The sequence below is a fragment of the Vicugna pacos genome, chromosome 8, assembly GCF_048564905.1.
Source record: "Vicugna pacos chromosome 8, VicPac4, whole genome shotgun sequence".
Classification (NCBI taxonomy): Eukaryota; Metazoa; Chordata; class Mammalia; order Artiodactyla; family Camelidae; genus Vicugna; species Vicugna pacos.
Window position 1 is genome coordinate 71,111,817 of NC_132994.1, and position 20,734 is coordinate 71,132,550.

General features: G+C 42.2%; 1 protein-coding gene across 5 annotated transcripts in view; it reads left to right on the forward strand.

Annotated features, from left to right (window-relative positions):
• SYTL3 (synaptotagmin like 3) overlaps positions 1-20,734 on the forward strand; it is a 79,107-nt gene that overhangs the window by 16,540 nt on the left and 41,833 nt on the right. For all 5 annotated transcript variants that reach the window (XM_072966108.1, XM_031679915.2, XM_072966107.1 and 2 more), the window contains 2 exons: positions 1,525-1,743; positions 11,500-11,564. In XM_072966108.1, the coding sequence (XP_072822209.1) occupies positions 1,525-1,743; positions 11,500-11,564 (284 nt within the window). The remainder of the gene's footprint in view (positions 1-1,524; positions 1,744-11,499; positions 11,565-20,734) is intronic.

A 20,734-nucleotide genomic window follows, 5' to 3' on the forward strand; every position in this document is an offset into this window, starting at 1 on the left:
CCTGCCTTTGTTTTTCCTTAAAAACAATGCCTTTTGGTGATAAGGTTGCTGCCTGCCTGCGTGCCTGTCCAATTGCCTACTTTGCAGGAATAATTAAAGGGACGCTTTCAGACTTCTCATACCGCCTTCCAGGGAAAGCCCTCTGGCTGAGGATTTTCCTAAATTATTTTTGGTGGTAACTGAAGGCTCAAAGAAAGCACCTTAAAAACAGCAAATCTGGTGGAGTCCCTTCCTGTCTTTTTCTTCGCTCACTTTTGGTTCCCAGCCGGCTTTGAGGGAAGGAGGGGATAAAGTCTGAACCTGCCCAGCCTGCTCCCTGACCGATGTGTCAACAGAGATCTTTCCTCTCTGCCTCTAAGCTGCACCCGCTGTTTGACATTGGTTAACCCTTAGTAAAGCTGGGCTGGACCATCAAAACGGTATCTGTTGTTAGCTGTCAAGATTTGTCTTTAATATGGTGATGGTTTTGTTTATTGTGTTTGTGGAGGATGGGCGGGCTAGAAAATAAGTAAACAGAGTAGGCTTTTGGGTTTGCTTTTGTTTTTAACGGCAGAACTCTCTCAGAGTCTGCCAGGAAAAGTAAACATGTAAAAGGAAACTTTGGACAACTAAATGTTTGAGGACTGAGAGAAAATTTCTGGTTAACCAGAAGGTACAATCTATCCTCCCCAGTTATCCCAAAGCTCTCTAAGTGTACTTAGAATTTTAATCCACTAAAAAAAATATAATACACTGAACCAAATGGAATTTTCTTTGATGAGTAACAATCTTTCAGTGACTTAAAAACACCATTTTCATTATTAACAAAGAAACATGGTTACTGTGGTAAAAGGTTTTGCTCCAAAGGGTACTGATTCTAGGGCAAATCCTGAAAGTTGGATGTAAGTGTGTTTCTTGGGATTAACTTCTCTCTTCTAAAAGTGAGTAACAGAGACATTTCACGAGACAGTATTTTGTTAATGATACCTTTTGGGGTCCAATGTATGTCCCTCTGCACTAGGGCTGTTGTCCTGGGGAAATGGGGACTGAAAGTGACTACCCTTAAAAAACAGTAGCAAGCATAGCATCACTTAAATAACTTTAGTGGGTAACTTACGACAACAGCAGGAGTGTGTACTGTGTATTTACAGGTCTTTCCCTGCCTTGCATATTAGAATTGATGCCCTTATCTGTGTTTGTCCTCTTTTCCTGTTCTTGCTTACCATTGTAATGCCCTTTGGGCATGAAGGGATGAACAGCAGCTAACTCCTGTGCCAGGCGTAGTGCTTATGCTTTGCCATTTAATCCTTACAGCAACACTGGGAGGTAAGGCTTTCACAGCCGAGAGGACCTCTGAGCCTCGACTTCAAGAGGTCGTGTGAGATCCTGGTCCACACGGCCGTGTTGGAACCTGGGGATGTTGGATGGCAAAGTCTTTCTCTCTTGCCACACATGGTGCTGTTGGGGCCCTTGCCACATGGGAGTTTGTCTGGTGTCTGTCCTCCCTCTCAGTCGTACCTTATTATTTAACTCCCGGGGCCACAGGAAACTGAAGACGCACCTGCAGCATCTCAGGTGGAAAGGCTCGAAGGGCGCCAGCCAGGAGTACAAAGAGGAGTCCTGTGCCCGATGCCAGCGGGTCCTGGGGCTCCTGCTGAACCGGGGGGCTGTGTGCCAGGGCTGCAGCCACCGCGTGTGCTCCGAGTGCCGAGTGTTCCTGAGGAGGACCCGCGCCTGGAAGTGCACCGTGTGCTTCGAGGACAGGTGAGGATGGGGGCGTGGAGATGTGGGGACAAACCGTTGAGAACGACAGCTGTCCCCCTCAAACTCTCTCGCTACAGTTTTACCCAGAGCTAAATATGGAGCTGCCTTTCTAGATGTGGAAGTTATTGTAATTCAAAATACATTTGGTTGTATGAAAAAATGTTTTTTTTAATTTACAGAAGTTTGTAATGGCTAAGGATCAGCTAACCTAGGAGTTAAAATTCATTTCAATTTCTTAACTAGGTGTCTTATTTTCTTAGAGCTTAATTTATTTCTTTCAGGAAAAGTGGAATGAATTGTAACATAGGGAGTATCAGAGTGATCCTGTGCAGCTTTTTATAAAGCTTCATAAAATAAGGCTGTTTTGAAGGAGGCAAGCTGACCTGTATTGGACGCTCTAATAAAGAAATGGATGTGCTTTTTTTTTTTTTAATTTGCACTCTTTTTTTAATTGAAGTATAGTCAGTTTACAATGTTGTGTCAGTTGCTGGTGTACAGCATAATGCTTCAGTCATACATATATTCATTTTCATATTCTTTTTCATTATGGGTTACTCACAGATATTGAATATAGTTCCTTGTGCTATACAGTAGAAACTTGTTTATCTATTTTATATGTACTAGTTAGTATCTGCAAATCTCGAACTCCCAACTTATCCCTTCCCACCCTCTTTACCCTCTGGTAACCGTAAGTTTGTTCTTTATGTCTGTGAGTCTGTTTCTGTTTTGTAAATAAGTTCATTTGTGTCTTTTTTTAGATTCCACATAAAAGTGATATCATATGGTGTTTTTCTTTCTCTTTCTGGCTTATTTAGAATGACGATCTCCAGGTCCATCCATGTTGCTGCAAATAACATTGTTTCATTCTTTTTTATGGCTGAGTAGTATTCCATTGTGTATATGTGCCACATCTTCTTTCTCCAGTCATCTGTTGATGGACATTTAAGTTGTTTCCATGTCTTGACTATTGTAAACAGTGCTGCTGTAAACATTGGGGTGCATGTATCTTTTTGAATTATAGTTTTCTCTGGCTAAGTGCCTAGGAGTGGGATTGCTGGATCATATGGTAAGTCTATTTTTAGTTTTTTAAAGAACCTCTTTACTGTCCTTCATAATGGCTACACCAATTTACATTCCCACTAACAGTGTAGAAGGGTTCCTTTTTCTCCACACCTTCTCCAGCATTTATTATTTGTAAACTTTTTGATGATGGCCATTCTGACTGGTGTGAGGTGAAGCCTCATTGTAGTTTGATTTGCATTTCTCTAATAATTAGCGATGTTGAACATCTTTTCATGTGCCTGTTGGCCGTCTGGAGAGATGTCTATTTAGTTCTTTTGCCCATTTTTGGATTGGGTTGTTTGGTTTTTTGATACTAAGCTGTATGAGCTATTAGTATATTTTGAAAATTAGTCCCTTGTCAGTTGCATCATTTGCAAATATTTTCTCCCAAGGAAATGGGTGTGCTTTCTATTAGTGATCGACTCAGTCTACATTTATTCTAATCTTTTGGTGGTGTGAGGTGTGAAAAAGTTTTTGAACATGGCATTGGTATTTTTTAACTACCCATTTTGAAAATGATAAAGAACATATTTGGCTTGATCTCACAGTGTTTGGGCTGGTCACTGACTGCCTGAAAACACGGGGGGTGTTTCTGTTTGTCGGGGAAGCGCGTGTACAAGGACATCACGTTACTTGTGGGAAGGGAGAGACTTTTGCCTGCTGCAAGTCCAGGAGAGTAATCAGAGACCCTGCAATCTGAAAACAGCTTCTACATGTTGCTACAGATGCAGAGTGCCCCAGGGGACAGAGACTGTGAGGGGTGCTGACACAGTGTGTGCCTAGCCGCTGGGTTTTCTCTCCCCCTAAATCAGGAGAACTGTGTTTATCGGCACCCTGATGTTAATCTCCTTAAATTTCCCAGCCTTTTGCAGGGCTTCATGGATCTCAATCAGTCATTCATTCAAAGGCGAGTCGTTCAAGCAGATTTCCTTGCTCCTGATAGGGAGGCCTCCCATCATGAAACAGGCCAAGCCCCACCCACGTGTATCAAGGTTACCTCTGGGCATCTCATGTTTCCCCGGTTTGCCAGAGCCAACGCCAGTCAGGCTTTTCTTTGCTTGAGAGGAAAAGACAAAGGCAATACTGTTGTGCTCAGGCAGGTCTGGGCTCTGGAGAGAGTAGGGAAGGCCCTGAGATCTTCATCCCCTATTTCAGTCAACCAAATGTATTTGCTGTCTAATGATAAACAGTGCGTGATAAGGTATTAAATTCTTCAGCCTTTTTCTTCTTCTAACTAGAACTTCTATATTCTTCTAGTTAACTATAAGCTAAAGATCAAAACAGGAGGACAGGGCTGAGGCCACCTCCCAGGAAGCCAGTCCTGTTGATACCTCCACCCCGGAGGGCACGGTGCCTGGAGCGTTGTAACTTCACCCCTGTCAGCACACAGAGTGTGATTTCTAAAACCCCAGCTTCCTTATGTTGAAATAAGGATGCTTTTCAAAATACCTAAGATAATTGCGTTGCTCTGAGTGAACTGACACAGGAAACCATGTGGGGAGAGCTCATATATAATTTGTAACAGCACATACCCCCAGTCTTTTTTCCCTGTTTCCTTTCTTTGAAGCTCCCTGCTCTCTGTCCAGTGTCCGCTCTGGGCTGCCAAACCAAAGAAAAGGCTTAGTAAACTTTAGGGCGTTTGAATATATGTGTGTATGTATACATATGTATATTTTATATATACATGCGTGCCTGGGACATTGTGCTGTATGCCAGAAATTGACACATTGTAACTGACTGTACTTCAATTGAAAAAAAGAAAGAAACTTTTGGGTGTTTGTCACAAATGAGCAGCAACCTGGATGGGGTTTTGACCCATTTTCCTCCCTCTTCTTCCTCAGCTGGAGGCTCGTTCCTTAAGAAACAGATTTGTTATGGGAACAGGAGGAGAAAATAGGTTTTAAAATCAAGAAAGAGGAAGCTCTAGGGTAGCTTTTTTTTTTTTTTAATCAAAACCGATGTAGAGATTGCTGCAGTCAGTGTGAAAGGCCTGTGACCAGCGCTGGCCTTGAGCTTGTGTTGGGGTCCAGGAGGCCCCCTAGGTTTCTGCTAAGGGTCACGGGAGCCCAGGGGAGGGAGAGGTGAGGGAGAGGTGAGGGACGGCTGAGCTGACTCGAGGTGACTTCCCAGATCACCCGTGGTGGGAACATTGCTGGAAGCTGGCCGGGGTTAGAGAGGAGACGGCATTGTCAGGGAGAGGGAGCACCGTGGGGAAGATGCGGACCACTCGCCACGTGGGAGGCTGTGCTTAGCATTTCTTTACATAAGTGTCTTATTTAAATCTGAAAACAATCGTACATGGCAGCTATTACTATCACCCCAGTTTTCCAGGGGAAGGAACTGAGGCTTAGAGACACAGGCTAGATAGTCCAAGACCACGTAGTCAGTGGGACTAGAACCAGATCTCCCTTCTCCGCCCTCTGCTGCCTGCGGGGAGACTCGCCCCAGGGGACAAGGTCTTGAAAGTCACTCAGAAGAGATTGGATTGGAGGCTGTGGGAAATGGGGCGGGGGTGGGGCGAGCATACACACTTCACCAGAAGAAAGCCACGGAGAAGCCCCCCAGTGCTCTGCAGGGTGGACTCAGGAGGGGACAAGGGAGGTGGACAAGGCAGGTGAAAGTTTAATTGTCTTTGAAGCCTTATATTACCAAACACAGAGTGAAAAAGAAATTTCAAGGATGCTATTTGAAAAAGTTTATTTTTGAAAGGTGTATTTTGTGCTTGCTAACAGAAATGTTTTCACAGCAGTTTGAGTATCATTCCTTTTGCTGGAGCTGAAATTTCTTCTGTGGTCAGCACTTGATTCGTCACTGTGGGTCTTGCTTTTAAAACCTTGAGATGAGTAAGCTTTCCGCATCCTGAAGTCTTTTGTTCATACTTGAAGTTGTCCCCTTACTCAGTTCAGTGGAAACGCTTTGCCCTGCAGGAAAGGTCAGTGCCAGGAGGCCGATTCCCCAGGCTGGCACTGGGCGTGGTGCTGAAGTCCCACCTTCGTAAATGCTCTGGGCTGAAATAGAGGCGAGAGTTGAGGGCACTGGGGGTGTCGGGGTACCAGACAGGGTTGTAGGTTCTTTCCAGTCATTTGTTCATAGAATTTCTGCAACAACAGACCCATGTCCACAGACCAGATCAAGAGTGCACTCCAGTGCCAGACAGAAGTCACGGGTGGATTTACTGTCGTTAGATGATTCAGCTCCCGTACTGTCTCACGAATGCAGATACCTCTGAGACCATGATTTCCCAAATTGCAGGTTCTTTATTCTGATTCATTTTCTGTCAACTAAAGTGCCTCGCCAAAGATTTTTTTCCCAGAAGAGCACATGGGTAGCATGTGTTCTAAGCCGTTGCCTATGTGAGGCACCTCCCTCAGGTGCCTCCCCTCCTGAGTAATGACTCTGCTGGGTTTTAAAATCTCAGGGCCCCAACTTTTCATCTCAAAGTTCAGTTAATGCATATTGTTGTCTTTTACAATTTAATGTGACAGAGACATCTGAGGCTAGTTTTATTTTTATTTCTGTATTGATCATGTGGATTTTGTGGGGTTTTGTGGGGGGAGGGAATTAATTAGGTTTGTTTGTTTGTTTGTTTATTTAATGGAGGTACTGAACCCAGGACCTCGTGCATGCCAAGCATGCTGTCTACCACTGAGCCATACCCCCACCCTGATCATCTGGATTTTATGTACTAGATTCATTGTTTTTTTCGTATCCTTGTAATTAAAAACAGTTTCTAATACACTCCTGGGTCTGAGTTTCTCCACATTGATTTGTATGTAATAAGGAAAGTTCCTTTGAGCTGCCTGTCTCTTGGATTTGCTTGTTTTATTTTTTAAAACAATTATTTTTAATTGTGGCAAAATAGGCATAACATGAAATTTGCTATCTTAGCCATTGTTAAGTGTACAGTTTAGCAGCATTAAATACATTTGAGACTGTGGGTAATCATTGGTCAAATCCATTTCACCTGCTAATCAAGGTCCTTTACAAAAGACTCGCATGTCCTTCAAACAGCAAGTGGCTTGAACAGTAAGATGCTTGCCCGAGTTGTTTTCCAGGAACGTGGAGTCAGCTGCATCTAGTTTTAGCTGAGCTGGTTAAGACTGGATGCGACCACTGCCCCTTCAGCTGGGCATACATGCGTGTCTGCTCCGTGACTGACATCAGAGGGCAGAAAACTCCACCCTCGGGTCAGGCCGAGCGCCTCTGTTTTCCAACGTGCCTCTAGAGGCCTGTAGCCCAGCGACGCCTGCGCAGAACGAGGATGCCTGCACCTTTTTCCAGTCACTTTTCCCCAAGCTCCCCTCGCTCAGACCGCCCTTCTTCTTTATTCTTCATCCCATAAATACCCTGAGCCCCTTGCTTCGGGAAGTGGGTCTGAGACCCACTCCCTGTTGTTGCTGCAAACCTGGGCGTCTCAGCGTTTCGGCTTGCTGTGCGTGGGGCAAACGAACCTGGCTTGGTAATGCATTCATATTGTTGTGCTTGTTTCTTTATGAGGGGGTGATTGGGTTTATTCATTTATTTCTACTTGGAGGAGGTACTGGGGATTGAACCTGGGGCCTCACGGTAGAGCATGCGCTCTACCACTTGAGCTATACCCTCCCCACTCCAGAACTTCTTCATCTTGCAGCACTGAGGCTCTGTACCTGTTAGACAGCTCCCTGTTCCTCCCTCCAGGCCCCTGGCAGCACCCGTTCTACTTTCTGTCTCTATGAATATGACTACTTTACGTCCCTCATATACGTGGAATCATACAGTTCCATCTTTCTTTGACTGGCTTATTTCACTTAGAGTACTGGTTTCAGGGTGCATGGACCCCCGCTCCCACCCGCTTAGAGGGCAAGACGCCACCAGACCTCATCGCCACCATGGCTCCACTGATGTCGGTCCTGCCTTATCCCTTCTGTCCTCACGGTGCTCCCTGCAGGGGTGGGAATATTCACTCACCAACCCACAGGTATTCGCCAGCCCCACCCTGTGCCTCAGTTGTGCTCGGGGCTGTGGATGCAGCACTGAATATGGTGCGGGTGGGAGGGGTACCCGCCTCCCCTCTGTGGTCAAGTAAAGGAGTTATTCATGTTTTGCAAGAAATGGTGGTAGCAGCTTGATAAAAATCATTTCTTTATCTTCATCTTGATTCAGACTCCTCTGCTAGTTGCCTCGGATTTAATCACAATGATCAGTCTTTTTTCCTGTAAGAACATTGAAATCAGATCAACAGAACTGGTTGGGGTGGAAAGAAACCTCAACTGTTTTGTTTGTAACTAAAAACCGTCTTAGATGCAAAATTATTTGAAGTAAAACAAATTTGTTTCAGTTGTTTGGGTGCACAGGACTGTTTTAGCTGAGAATTACCAAGCGGTTGGACAAGCTAGTTAGAAGTTGGGTTGATCTCAGTTGTATAATATTTGGCTTCTTCATTTGGATTTTTGCAGCTTGTTGGTAAGCCACCAAAGCTTTCTTGAGACTTCTCTGCCATCAGGGCACTGGTTGGAGAGCAAATCTACGTGGGAGATGTGTGTCTTTAGGCTTTCGAAGAATCCTGGTGTGCAGACCAGTTTTTCTACCTCTTGTTCATTGAGTGGTGGAAATACATTAAGTAACTCTAGAGAATCATGCTGACTTTTCTTGGAGCGTAAAGCATGGGTATGATAGCTTACCCACCTGCAGAAGCCCGTACTTTGGATGCAGAGTAAAAATGCATTCCAGCAGGCTTATTTGGCTCACTGCTTGCTGATAGTAATGAGGTCAAACTATCTTTCTGTTAGGGTCCTCCACTCATCGTATTACCACTGAACATTTGTATGCTAGAATTTGCAAAGTGCTTTTCAACAGTTATTTCTGTTTCGCTAATGGAATGACAGCATTAGCAAAGTTCAGGGCTATGAACATGGATGCTGGAATCTCCAGAAGTAAGAGCCATTGATGCACTGAGAGCTTGGCATTGATAATGATGACTCAAGCAGAGTCAGTGGAAAGTCAGACAGAGAACTCAAGTCTCTGACTGTATCTTCTGCTCTCTCCACCACTCTTGGATTTTGCTTTCTGGATGTATTTATTAATTGATAAAAAAAAGTTTTAAAGAAGCCAGTCCTGATTCTACTTGAGAAATTTTAAAACATTAATCTGTTGCTGAGCTCAGAAAAATTTCCAAGAAGTTTTTGTAGCCAAATTCTGATTGAGTCGTCAGGAAAGAAATAATCAATGCTTCCTTTGGTCCCCGTGAGTCAGGCTACCCTGTGTTGGCCATAATGAGGACAGAGACACTGCAGGGGCACCACTGCAAGATCTGCTCACCTCTGGCTTAGACAGTTAGCCATAAGTGATCCTCCTTATAAGACTTGGGATCTGTGTGGACAGGGAGCCCTTGTGAATGCTGTTAGGGGATAATTGCTTATGAAGCAGCTGATTCTGCAGGAAGGATTTATGGGGAGCAAATCTAGTTCTCAAAGGAAAGAGCCTCAAATGCAAAAAGTGCTTGTCATTGTGTAGTTGAGGACCGGGGTGCTTTCATCCTTCCATCCTTTCGTCACAGATAAGCCCAAGAGACTTGTGGGTTTGTGTCCAAATCTGTCCCTGCTGAGTCAGCTCCTGCTTGAATTTCACAGGTAATCAGTTGGGATTCAATTAGATGATAAGATGGTTACGTCAGATGATCAGCACTAGGAGACCAATATTTTAATTTGCCTGCTTCTTGGATGGGCTCTGAAACCTGGGCTAGAGGACTTTGCAGTAAAATGTTGATTTATTCAGGTGTTTTCACCTTCCTCTCTCCCCGCCCCTTAGCAGTTCCGCTTTTCCGTGACTGTGTATTTCAAAAACAGGTGTGTTTACTCCTCCGTGGTGGCCTGTGTCTGCCTAGCTCAGCCGACCATAGAGAGAGTCATGGTTTGCTTGGCTGCTGAATTCTTAGCTCGGACCCCTTTTCCGATCTGAGACCTTGCCCCCTCCTAGCACCTGTCTCATATATGGAAGCTGTGGTCACAGGGTAGTGGGCTGGAGCATGTGAGAGAGTCGATTCGTTGAAAGGGTCGCCACCCCCAAGGAAAAAAATCAGAAAGTGAAGTTTATTATCAGATGGAGGCCTCCTTGTTTCCGCATTTGATCTTGCTCTCCTGCTCTCCTGATGTAATGCTTAGACTTTGTCCTGCTTGTAAGGATGGATGGAGCATCCTCAGAAACAGAGCAGTTGGCAGGAGGGGTGCTTCAGAGGAGCATGAATTCACCACCCCGTTAATCTCACCAAACTTTCTTGGTTTTTGATCCTCTGCTTGTCTTCAAGTACCAGAGGGGAAAATGTCCGTTGAGATGCTGAATTCTCCTTCAAGGGTTTTGTGTCAATTCAGTGGCCTAGATATCCAAGTTTCTGATTATATGGATGGAAAATTTTCCCTGTCTCTCTGGAGACATACCACAGTTGCACATTTTATGTATTTTTGACTCTGAATGATAGTGACTGATTATCAGAATTCCTTTATCAGAATTCATAAATGCTCTGCATATGTTTTCCTTGTTCTAGTCACTAGGCACCGAGAAAAATCACTCACGTACTAATCAGAGAATGTGAAAGTTTCTAAGCAGATAAAGGGGAGGATGTTGGTTGATGTCTTTTGACAACTACTAAAGCCCCACAGAGAGATAGGATACTTCTTTTAAAACAAATGTAGATTGGCATATATTTGTAAATTTACCACTTTGTAAGCGTTAGCTTTAAAAATTCCATTTGAGTTCATATATAGCCTAAAAGAACCTAATGGAGAGTGTATTTTAGTAAGTACTTTATAGAAGAGAATTTGCCGTAAGTTGAGGTTTTAATTTTTCTTAAACTTGCATAACCTAGGAATGGACAAGTTTTATGGCACATTATTTTAAGGGTGTTAATAATTTATAGTATCTCTGTGTTTAACTATTTATGTCCCGAAAGACTGTTGACAGTTCTGCCTTTCTGAAGTTCTTTGAGGTTGAGGGGGGATTTCTTCAGAAATTTGGAAACTCTCAAGAGTAAAATATGTTTGGGAAGTTCAGTTTCAAGCAGTGAGCTCACAAAGGGCTCTGCACGGCTCTGCCTCTTACTTCAACGGGAGGGGATGCAGGGATGGAGCGATGCCCAGGGAGCCACTGTCAGACCGGCTGCCCCACATGAGGTCCCCTGTTTCTCAAGTGGCCCCTGAATCTCCAGTGAAGCACTTTGCTCCATACTCCAGAGCTCAGGTCCTCCCAGGAACCTTCTTAGGTGAATCCGCTCTGTTGGCTCTTGGTAAGTGTTGCAGTTAACTCCACCTGACCTTGACCCAGCCCAAGGATTCTCTCCCTCTTAACCAAGCAGACAGCAGTGAGTTTTTGTTGATCAACTATCCTTCATGCCGTTGCTCCCCACCATAAACATAAGTTGATCATTTTGACGGCAGTTTTGTTTCTCCTCGTATGTTTATTATGTTGGGCACACACACAGGTTAATATGTATGTTACATACATATTACCTCTGGGGTAAGGTGTGCCCAAGCAGAACCTCCCAGGTTCGCTGCTTACCAGGCAGATCTCTCAGCCTCTGTGGGAATCTGTCAGGGTAGGGACTGGAACTCTGAGGCCCTTTGCCAGACTAATATTTCGTGCTATTATCTCCCCACCTTTTATGCGCCAAATACAGCCCCGCCCATCTCTCTCTCTCAGGCCTCCTTTCTGCTTGTTTTCCAGAAATGTGAAAATAAAAACTGGAGAATGGTTCTTTGAGGAACGAGCCAAGAAATTTCCAACTGAAGGTAAATGCTCTTAAAAGTTTACTAAAGTAAAATGATATAGTCCCAGTTTAAAAATACTTGGTGTTGAGATCTTTGAATGTGAAAAACTTAACAAGGCGAGGTATATGGGCCTCTGCCTCTGGTCAGTCCTCCTGTTCCTTTTGTTTAAACTTTCCTATCTCTGCTCCTCAGCTCATGTGGTCACCATCTTTGCTTTGGGGGCTCCCTCTATACCCCCATTTCTACCTGCTGAAATGCTTCTGTTCTCCATGAAGTTTCCCTGACTTCCTGCCTCTGGAAGTGACGCCTCCTTCCTCTGAAACACCGCTTTGTACATCTCTTCCACAGTTGTTGAAAGTTCCTCATATTATATCATTACTTATGCCTTTCTCTTTTTCTTCACAAGCAGAAACTGCACTTTTAAAATCTTGTTAGCTCCTTTCAGCACAAAACCTTGTTCATGATCAAAATGATTGAATAACTGAAGACCATAGTGAGTGAACTGTGTTAGGGTTTAGCAGATATTGATGATTATGAAGTGAAGCACATATGATTATGTGGGTGGAAGCATGTATTTGGTCTGTGTACCACCAATGTCTTATGAGGTATTTGCAAAGTTGATGTAACGGTGTGATTAGTCGCTGGACCCCAAGGCCATGGAGAGGATACAGAAGTGCCGTGTCGGAGGATGTGAACTGGACAGATAAGAGAATGACTTATCCCCCAAAGGCACACACCCGTGTTATCACAGTCAAGTGGAGCCTGCATGCTCTGTAGTCCTATCCGTTCATGGTGGTGACATGGGTAGCTACTTCCTCTGTGTTGTGTGACAGTGGGGACTGCACACAGGAGAGCCTAGACTGACTCAGATGGAATGGGGTGGCTGGAAACACTGTTTTAAAAATAGTGACAGTTTAAGATGAAGAAATAAGCTATTTTGCCTCAACCATAAATGTGTGTTGGCACAGAAAGGAAGCCATTCATTTGAATGTCGATGTCCAGCTTTTATAAAAACACTGTTAATCGAGGTCTGTGCTTAGTCGGTGGTGAATTCTCCCCTGGACTATAGCCCTGACTCTTTCTTACTCAAGGAGAGTGATGTTTCTGCTAAATTTATTAGGAATCTGGAGGGATGCTGAAGACTGATGGAAATGCTCAAGCAAAAAAACCAAAAAAAACCAAAAAAAACCAGCAAGTGTGTATGATTTTATCCAGATCTATGCTTCTTAATCCTTTTTTTCATTAGTTCCCTCTCTCTGGTCCCCAAACAGTCTTGTTAACACTTTTTGCCGAAATATTACCTGTCCGTGAAAGTTTCACATCCCAGATGTCTTGTATACCTGCTTATGTTTTGAGGCCTTTTGGAGCATACCACAGACCATTGCAACATCTAAGATTTCTTTTATTGAAGTGTAATCGGTTTACAATGTTGTATTAATTTCTGGTGTATAGCTAAGTGATTCAGTTATAAACATATATCTCTTTTGATATTCTTTTTCATGTAATAGGCTATTATAATACATTGAGTATAGTTCCCTGTACTATGCAGTAGGACCTTGTTGTTTATCTATTTTATATATGGGTTTATCTGTAAATCCCAAACTCCCAGTTTATCCCTCCCTACCCCCTCCCCCCCATAACCATACATTTGTTTTCTATGTCTGTGAGTCTGTTTCTGTTTTGTAAATAAGTTCATTTGTGTCATTTTTTAAAAGATAGCACATATAAGAGATACCATATGGTATTTTTCTTTCTGGCTTACTTCACGTAGTATGACAATCTCTAGGTCCATCCATGTAGCTGCAAATGGCATTATTTTATTCTTTTTCATGGCTGAGTAGTATTCCTCTGTGTGTGTCTGTGTGTGTGTGTTTACCACAACTTCTTATCCAGTCATCTGTCAATGGACATGTAGGTTGCTTTCAAGTCTTGCCTGGGTCTTGGCTAGTATAAATAGTGCTAATATGAACATTGGGGTGCATGTATCTTTTTGAATTAGTTTCCTCTAGAGATATTCCCAGGAGTGGGATTGCTGGATCATAGGGTAAATCTATTTTTAGTTTAAAGAATGTCCAAACTGTTTTCCATAGTGGCAGCACCAAACTACATTCCCACCAACAGTGTAGGAGGGTTCCCTTTTCTCCACAGCCTCTCCAGCATTTATAGTTTGTGGGTTTTTGAATGATGGCCATTCTGACTGGTGTGAAGTGATACCTCATTGTAGTTTTGATTTGCATTTCTCTGATAATTAGTGATACTGAGCATTTTTTTCATGTGCCTCTTGGCCATTTGTATGTCTTCATTGGAGAAATGTTTGTTTAGGTCTTCTGCCCATTTTTTGATTGGGTTGTTTGGGTTTTTCATTACTGAATTGTGCAATATCTAAGACTTTTTTCATTCTCCAATACCAGTTTTTGCCCTCTTGGGACTACCGTCCACATCCATGTGGTGCGGGTGAGCAATGGCAGCATGGAGTCTTCCTAAATGTTTTATTGTTTTGTTTCTTTAAAATGCTTTTTTGCTTGGAGGCTGGGGTCTTCAGGTGGCAGACATATTTGCTTTTTTTTTTTACTTCTAGTCCTAGTTCATCAACAATAAGACTGTCAGGAGTGAAATTTCTGTTATTTCTCAATACCAACTCAGCAAAGACGTCTCCTGTAATTTTTAAAATACATCGTTGGAGGGTTTAGTATCATTTCTATTAGAGAAATTAATTTGCAGGCTAGAACACGTGTGTGCATGTGCATGCGTGCTCGGGAATGGTACCATCTCGTCTTTCCTGCACTCTTCTAGGTGAGTAGAAGTAGGTTATCCTGGAGGTTTACTTGCGATAAAGGGAGGAGGAAAGAACTGAGACCGACTCCCAGTGTTTTCCTTCCTGTTCAGTGACTTTCCACAAGAGTGAAGACATCAGTAAGAAAAATGAGAGGAATGAAAGTCAGCCTTCAGCATAAATCATTCTTTTCAATTTCTGTTGTTTTCCCAAAGCGTAAAACAAACAAACAAAATTTTAAAAAAAAATCCTTCTCTACAAGGCTTCCTCAAATGCGGCAATGCCTCATTTCCTTATTGCCCAATTTTAGCAGAGTTGGCTTTTTAGGTATGGAGAGGTGAAGAAAAAAGCCAACTTATTGTTGTGAAGTTAGAGAATTTCCAGTTTTGCTGTTACATTTTAGGGAGTTTATAATGTTATTAAAATGATAAATAAAAGTGCAATGAGCACGCTTGTAGATAAATCTTTGGCACATCTCTGAATATTTCTAGAAACAGGACAAGAGAAAAGGTTAGAAACGTTGCCTCCAGAAAGGTTGTACCTTTCTCACCAGTAAAAATTATCCTTTAAGACAAGCAACAACTTTGTCAGTTTGCTAAAACCCCATTGGTGGTCCAGAATGGTTACTTGCTGTTTTCGTTTGAATTCTAATGACTAATGAGATTGAATATTTTCCACCTTTTGACCTTCTGCAGATGTCCTTCATGTGTTAAGGCTATTTGCCCTTCTTGGTCATATTGGTTACGTATGTATCTTTATGTTTTTTAACATACAGAATTTTTTTTCTTGTTGGTGGGTAAATCTACCCTTTCCTATATAATTTCTTTCTTTGCTTTTATGCTTAGAGACACCTTCCTTATCCTGCCATCAGTTGTATATCCACATTACTTTCTTCTAATTTTTATAATTTATTTATACTTAACCCTTTTCAATGCATCAAGAGGCCTGATCTAATTTTGTTTTCTTCTCCCAATCATCAGTTTTCTCAATTTGTTCTGCAGTTACTCCCTTTTCCATTGGTTTATAACCCAGGGCCAGTGATTTGCACAGCTTTGGCCCTGAGCCCCAAGGAATTGACCATGTGGATACCACACCCAGATTTTGAATTCTTTGAGGGTGGGAGCTATGAGCGAATGAATAGTGAATGGATGAAGTAAGGCTAGAGCTGTTTGAAGGTAAAAGATGATGTCATGTGTAGAAGTGCCCACTGTACATGGTGGCACCAAGTAGGCACCTAAGAATGAAAACTTAGCATTCTTTTCCTTTTTGGCATCCAGAAACCTACAGCTAAACATAATGTCCAAGTGAAGTAATTCCAGGAATCACTATGCCCTCTGTCACCCAATTAATTATATGCTTTTACTTATCTCTTTTAATGGTCCTGTTGGATGTGTACCGTTTAAGATAAGTGCTCCCCAAATTTCCTTGAAACTAAACAAGGTGTAAGTAAGAGTCCAATGAAGAACAATAGATATTAATTGTGGCATTTTGTTGTGCTAATTTTCTAACTATTAAAAAGATATAAAACATAAAAACCCATGAGCCCCAGTTCTCTATTTTGCAGGGAGATGACATGAAAAGTATTTAAACATTTTGCTTTCCTAAAAAGTTTCTTTTTCTGGATTACAGACTGGCTTTTTTTTTCTTTTCCTGTAAGATGTTATAATTTAATACTTAGTTGTCTTGTCTTAAAATAATTCTTTATATACCATCGTTGCAGTTCATCTGTGATGCCTCAGAATGATCAAAATGCACAGATTTTTGAGGGCATCCAGGGCGTTTTTATGCTGCTCCCTGACCGTTCTGGTACCGTAGCCTCCGCCCCTTCACCCTCAGGCATTTGGCAATCTCTGTACAGAGGGTCTTATTGTGACTTCTGAGGCGCCTGCTCCAGGATCAGCTGAGAGCTATTTCAGATTAAAGTCAAAGTTCCTGATTCAGTGGGACCAGGTGGGGCTGGGGCATGTATACAGACATCCCTCGATATCCATCGGGGATTGGTTCCAGGACCCCTATGATACCAAAATCCAAGGATGCTCAAGTCTTTTATGTGAAATGGTATATTATTTACCTAACCTACACCCATCCTCCCTTGTACTTTAGGTTCCTTATAATACCTAAGACAATGTAAATACTAAGTAAATAGTTGCCAGTATACAGAAAATTCAAGTTTTTCTTTTTTGGAACTTTCTGGATTTTGCGTGTGTGCGTGTGTGAAAGTTTTCCATCAAGGTTGGTTGAGCACAGTTGTAGAACTGATGGACATGGGGGCTGACTATATTTAACAAGCCCCCAGATAATTCTTTTTATTCACTTAAGTTTGAGAGGCACAGGCAAAGGAGCGAATTTAATGAACAATTGGGGTGGAACTTTTCTAGATCACTAATAACTAGAAAGCAAACTGAAACCTATCTTAATCTTTTGGCGTCTGCTAAGCACATAAAGAGAGTGCCCTCTTCCGGCTCCTTGCTGTACATGCATATGGTTTACTTCATTTTTTTCCCCTTAATTTTTACAGCCATGACACTTTATGACTTGATATTTGAGCTTAAAAGCAGAAAGATGGTCTTAGTGATCCACTGTATACCTAACCAGGAAATATACATATTTCCCTTCACTATGTCTAATAATTATGAAGGGAAATAACTTCTCTTTCCCCCTCCTGTACTGAGCATGATTAGTTCTTTGTGTGACTTTTCAGAGTTTTATTCTTGGATGTGGTCCATCTGATCATAGGGTCATCAGGATGGTATCCGACTGGCTACGTGGGCCTGAAACACTCAGGCTCGTGAATTAAGAGAAGTGGGTACCAGTAAGTACCGAGTGACTCTACCCACAAGGCCCTACCTTTATCGCCTCTCTCCTTGTGGGCTCAGTGAAGTCCCCCCACGCCCTCCGCCTGCAGTTCAGACAGTCCTGCAAGGCTGATCTGTACGTTACAAATGCCTAGGGCTTACTTTCATGAGAGAGTGTCTTTATGAAATCATGTTTATTTCCAGGTATCAAATACTGCGTATACTTTTGTCTTATTTAAAGAAAACGTGGCATCTTACTCTGTTGAATATTTTCTTCTTACTACTCTGCTTAGGAGGGAAACACAAAAGAGACACCCAAGGGTGTGTGCTGAAGTGATGTTCAGAGCAGTGATTTTTCCCAGCTGACTGGGTTGCTTGTCACAGCCCTGACGGATTTTTAGATGGTGCTTTTGAACCAGTTAGAACAGACCATCAAGTCAGACATGATGAATTCAGTGAAGAAAGTCCTTCACCTCCAGCCTTTTGTTTTCACCAGCGTTTCGGGGTAACAATCTCGCGGAGGCAGCTTCCCGAGTTCATTCAGCTTTGATTTCATGATGCCTTTGGCTTTGTCCACAGCGGCAACTCAAAAACTGAGCTGTTTAGACTGCCCAAGTTTCTTTGAATCTATCAATTCACCCCAGATTTATATATTTTGTATCTCAAATATTTGCCAGGAGACTAGAGTCCGCCCCACCCCCGGCTTTCTGAACCTCCGCGTTCCTCCCAGGACGGCTTCTGTGTCTCTGCCTCTCCCGCTGTCCTCTGGGCTCTGTCCGCCACCCCGCGGTGATGAGGCCGTCTTAGGCATCCCACATCTTTGGCCTTAAATTATCATGACCACTGCACTATCCATCATCATTTCTCCGACTTAAATGAACAGAATGGAAAATCAAGGTGAAATAATTGAACTGAATAGGACTTCTGAATTAAGAATTCATGGTTTACGTATATCACTTATATGTGGATCTAGAAGACAAATGACTTATTTATAAAACAGGAACAGACTCACAAAGAAAACAAACATGGTTACCATAGGGAAAGGGGGTGGGAAGGGATAAATTGGGAGTTCGAGATTTGCAGATACTAGCTACTATGTATAAAATAGATAAGCAACAAGTTTCTACTGCACAGCACAGGGAACGCTATTCAATACCTTGTAACCTATAATGAAAAAGAATATACGTATGTATATGTGTGACTGAACCGTTATGCTGTACACCAGCAATTGACACAACACTGTAAACTGACTATACGTCAGTAAACAAATAAAATAAAATAAAATAAAATAAAATAATGCATACTTAAAAAAAATAAGAATTCATGGTTTATGTGTTTAGACCAAACTACTGATTAGGGTAGTTTCCAGGGAATATGTGATACCTGGACCTTCAGCTGTCTGTTTATATGAATCTGTTTTTTAAAAAATGACTTATATACTTAAGCAAATCATGTTAAATTGAAGAACGCCACATTCTTCTTTTCATTTTTGTAAAATACACATAATATAGCATTTACTATTTTAACCGTTTTGATGCATACAGTTCAGTGATTAAGTAGATTTTTGTTGTTCTTTAACCGTCACCACCATCCATCTCCAGAACTTTTTCATCCTGCAAAACTGAAGCTCTGTACCTCCTCCGTACAATAGTTCGTCCTTCCCCTCCGCCCCCTATTTGCAGCCTCTGACAACCACCTTTCTACTCTCTGTCTCTCTGATTTTGATCGCTCTAGGTATCTCCTAAGTGGAATCAAAATGTATCTGTCCCTTTGTGTCTTTATTTCACTTACCATGTCCTCAGGGTTTATGCATGTGGTAGCACGTATCCGAATTTTATTCCTTTTTAAGACTGAATGATACTCCATGGTATGTATGTCCCACATGTTGTTTATTCATCCATCCATCAGTGGGCTCTTGGCTTGCTTCTACTTTTTGGCTATTGTGAATAATGCTGCTCTGAAGTTCCTGCTTTCACTTCTTTTGTGTTCATACCCAGAATCAGAATTGCTCGATCAGATGGAAATTCTATTCTATGTTTAACTTTTTGAGGAACTGCCATACTATTTTCCGTAGTGGCTGCCCCATTTTACAGTCCTGCTAGCAGTGCACAAGGGTTCTAGTGTCTCCACGTCCACGCGAGCACTTGTTTTCTGGTTTTGTTTCGCTTTGCTTTGTCGCTCTTGTTTTATGAGAGGCATCATCATGGGCGAGAGGTGGTATCTCGCTGCGGTTTCTGTTAGTCATTCAGTCAGCGCTTCCTGGGTCGCTACAGACCTGACATTTATTCAGTTCTATGAATGGATTCTTTTTTTGTGTTATTTGATACACACGTAAATTGCAAAATGTTTACCACAATAAGGTTGGTTAACACATCCTTCACCTCGTGTAAGTACCATTTTGTTGTTGTTATGATGAGAGCGTTAATGCTCTACTCAAAGCAACGTTCAAATGTACAATACAGTATTGTTTACCTAGGGTCACCATGGTGACCATACTTTACTTGTAGACTTTTTGGTGTTGGCCATTCTGACCAGTGTGAGGTGATGCCTCACTGTCGTTTTGGTTTGCATTTCTCTAGTAGTTAGCGACGTCGAGCCTCTTTTCATGTGCCTGTTGGTCATCTGTCTTCTTTGGAGAAATGTCTGTCTAGGGCTTCTGCCCATTTTGATTGAGTTATTTGGTTTTTCCCCTTATGTTGAGTTGTAGAAGCTGTTTGTATATTTTTGGAAATTAAGCCCTTGTCAGTCGCTTCATTTATTTGTGAATATTTTCACTTGGTCTGCAGATTGTCTTTTAGTTTTGTTTATGGTTTCCTTTGCTGCACAAAACTTATAGATTAGGTCCCATTTGTCTATTTTTGCTTTTATTTCTTTTTCTTTGGGAAACTGACCTAAGAAAACATTGCTATGGATTTATGTCCAAGAATATTTTGCCTATGTTCTCTTCTAGGGGTTTTATGGTATCGTGTCTTACATTTAATTCTTTAAGCCATTCTGAGTTTACTTTTGTGTGTGGTGTGAGGGAGTGTTCTAACTTCACTGATTTACATGTGGCTGTCCAGCTTTCCCAACACTACTTGCTGAAAAGACTGTCTTTTCTCTATTGTATATTCTTGCCTCCTTTGTTGAAGGTTAGTTGACCGTAGGTGTGTGGGCTTATTTCCAGGCTGTCTATTCTGCTCCATTGATCCGTATGTCTGTTTCTGTGCCGGTATCACACATTTTGATTACTGTAACTCTGTATTGTTGTCTGAAGTCTGGGAGGACAGCCAGACTTAGATATGACACCAAAAGCACAAGCAAAAAAAGAAAAAATAGATAAACTGGACTTCATCAAAATGAAAAACTTTTGTGCGTTAGAGGGTACTATCAGCAGAGTAAAGAGGAAACCCATAGGGTAGGGGAAAAGATTTGGAAATCACATATCTCATAAGGGATCGACACTGAGAACCTTTAGGACAGAGCACTCTTAAAACCCACATTCAATTTTTAGAGAAAATCAAAGACTGTGGAAAAGCAGTTTATACCCAACTGTCGCCAGGTACTCCCCAAACCCGGGCCAGTTACCACCAACCTTAAGTGTATCTTTGTTGGGGAATCACTGCCCCACCCTTGAGGACTGT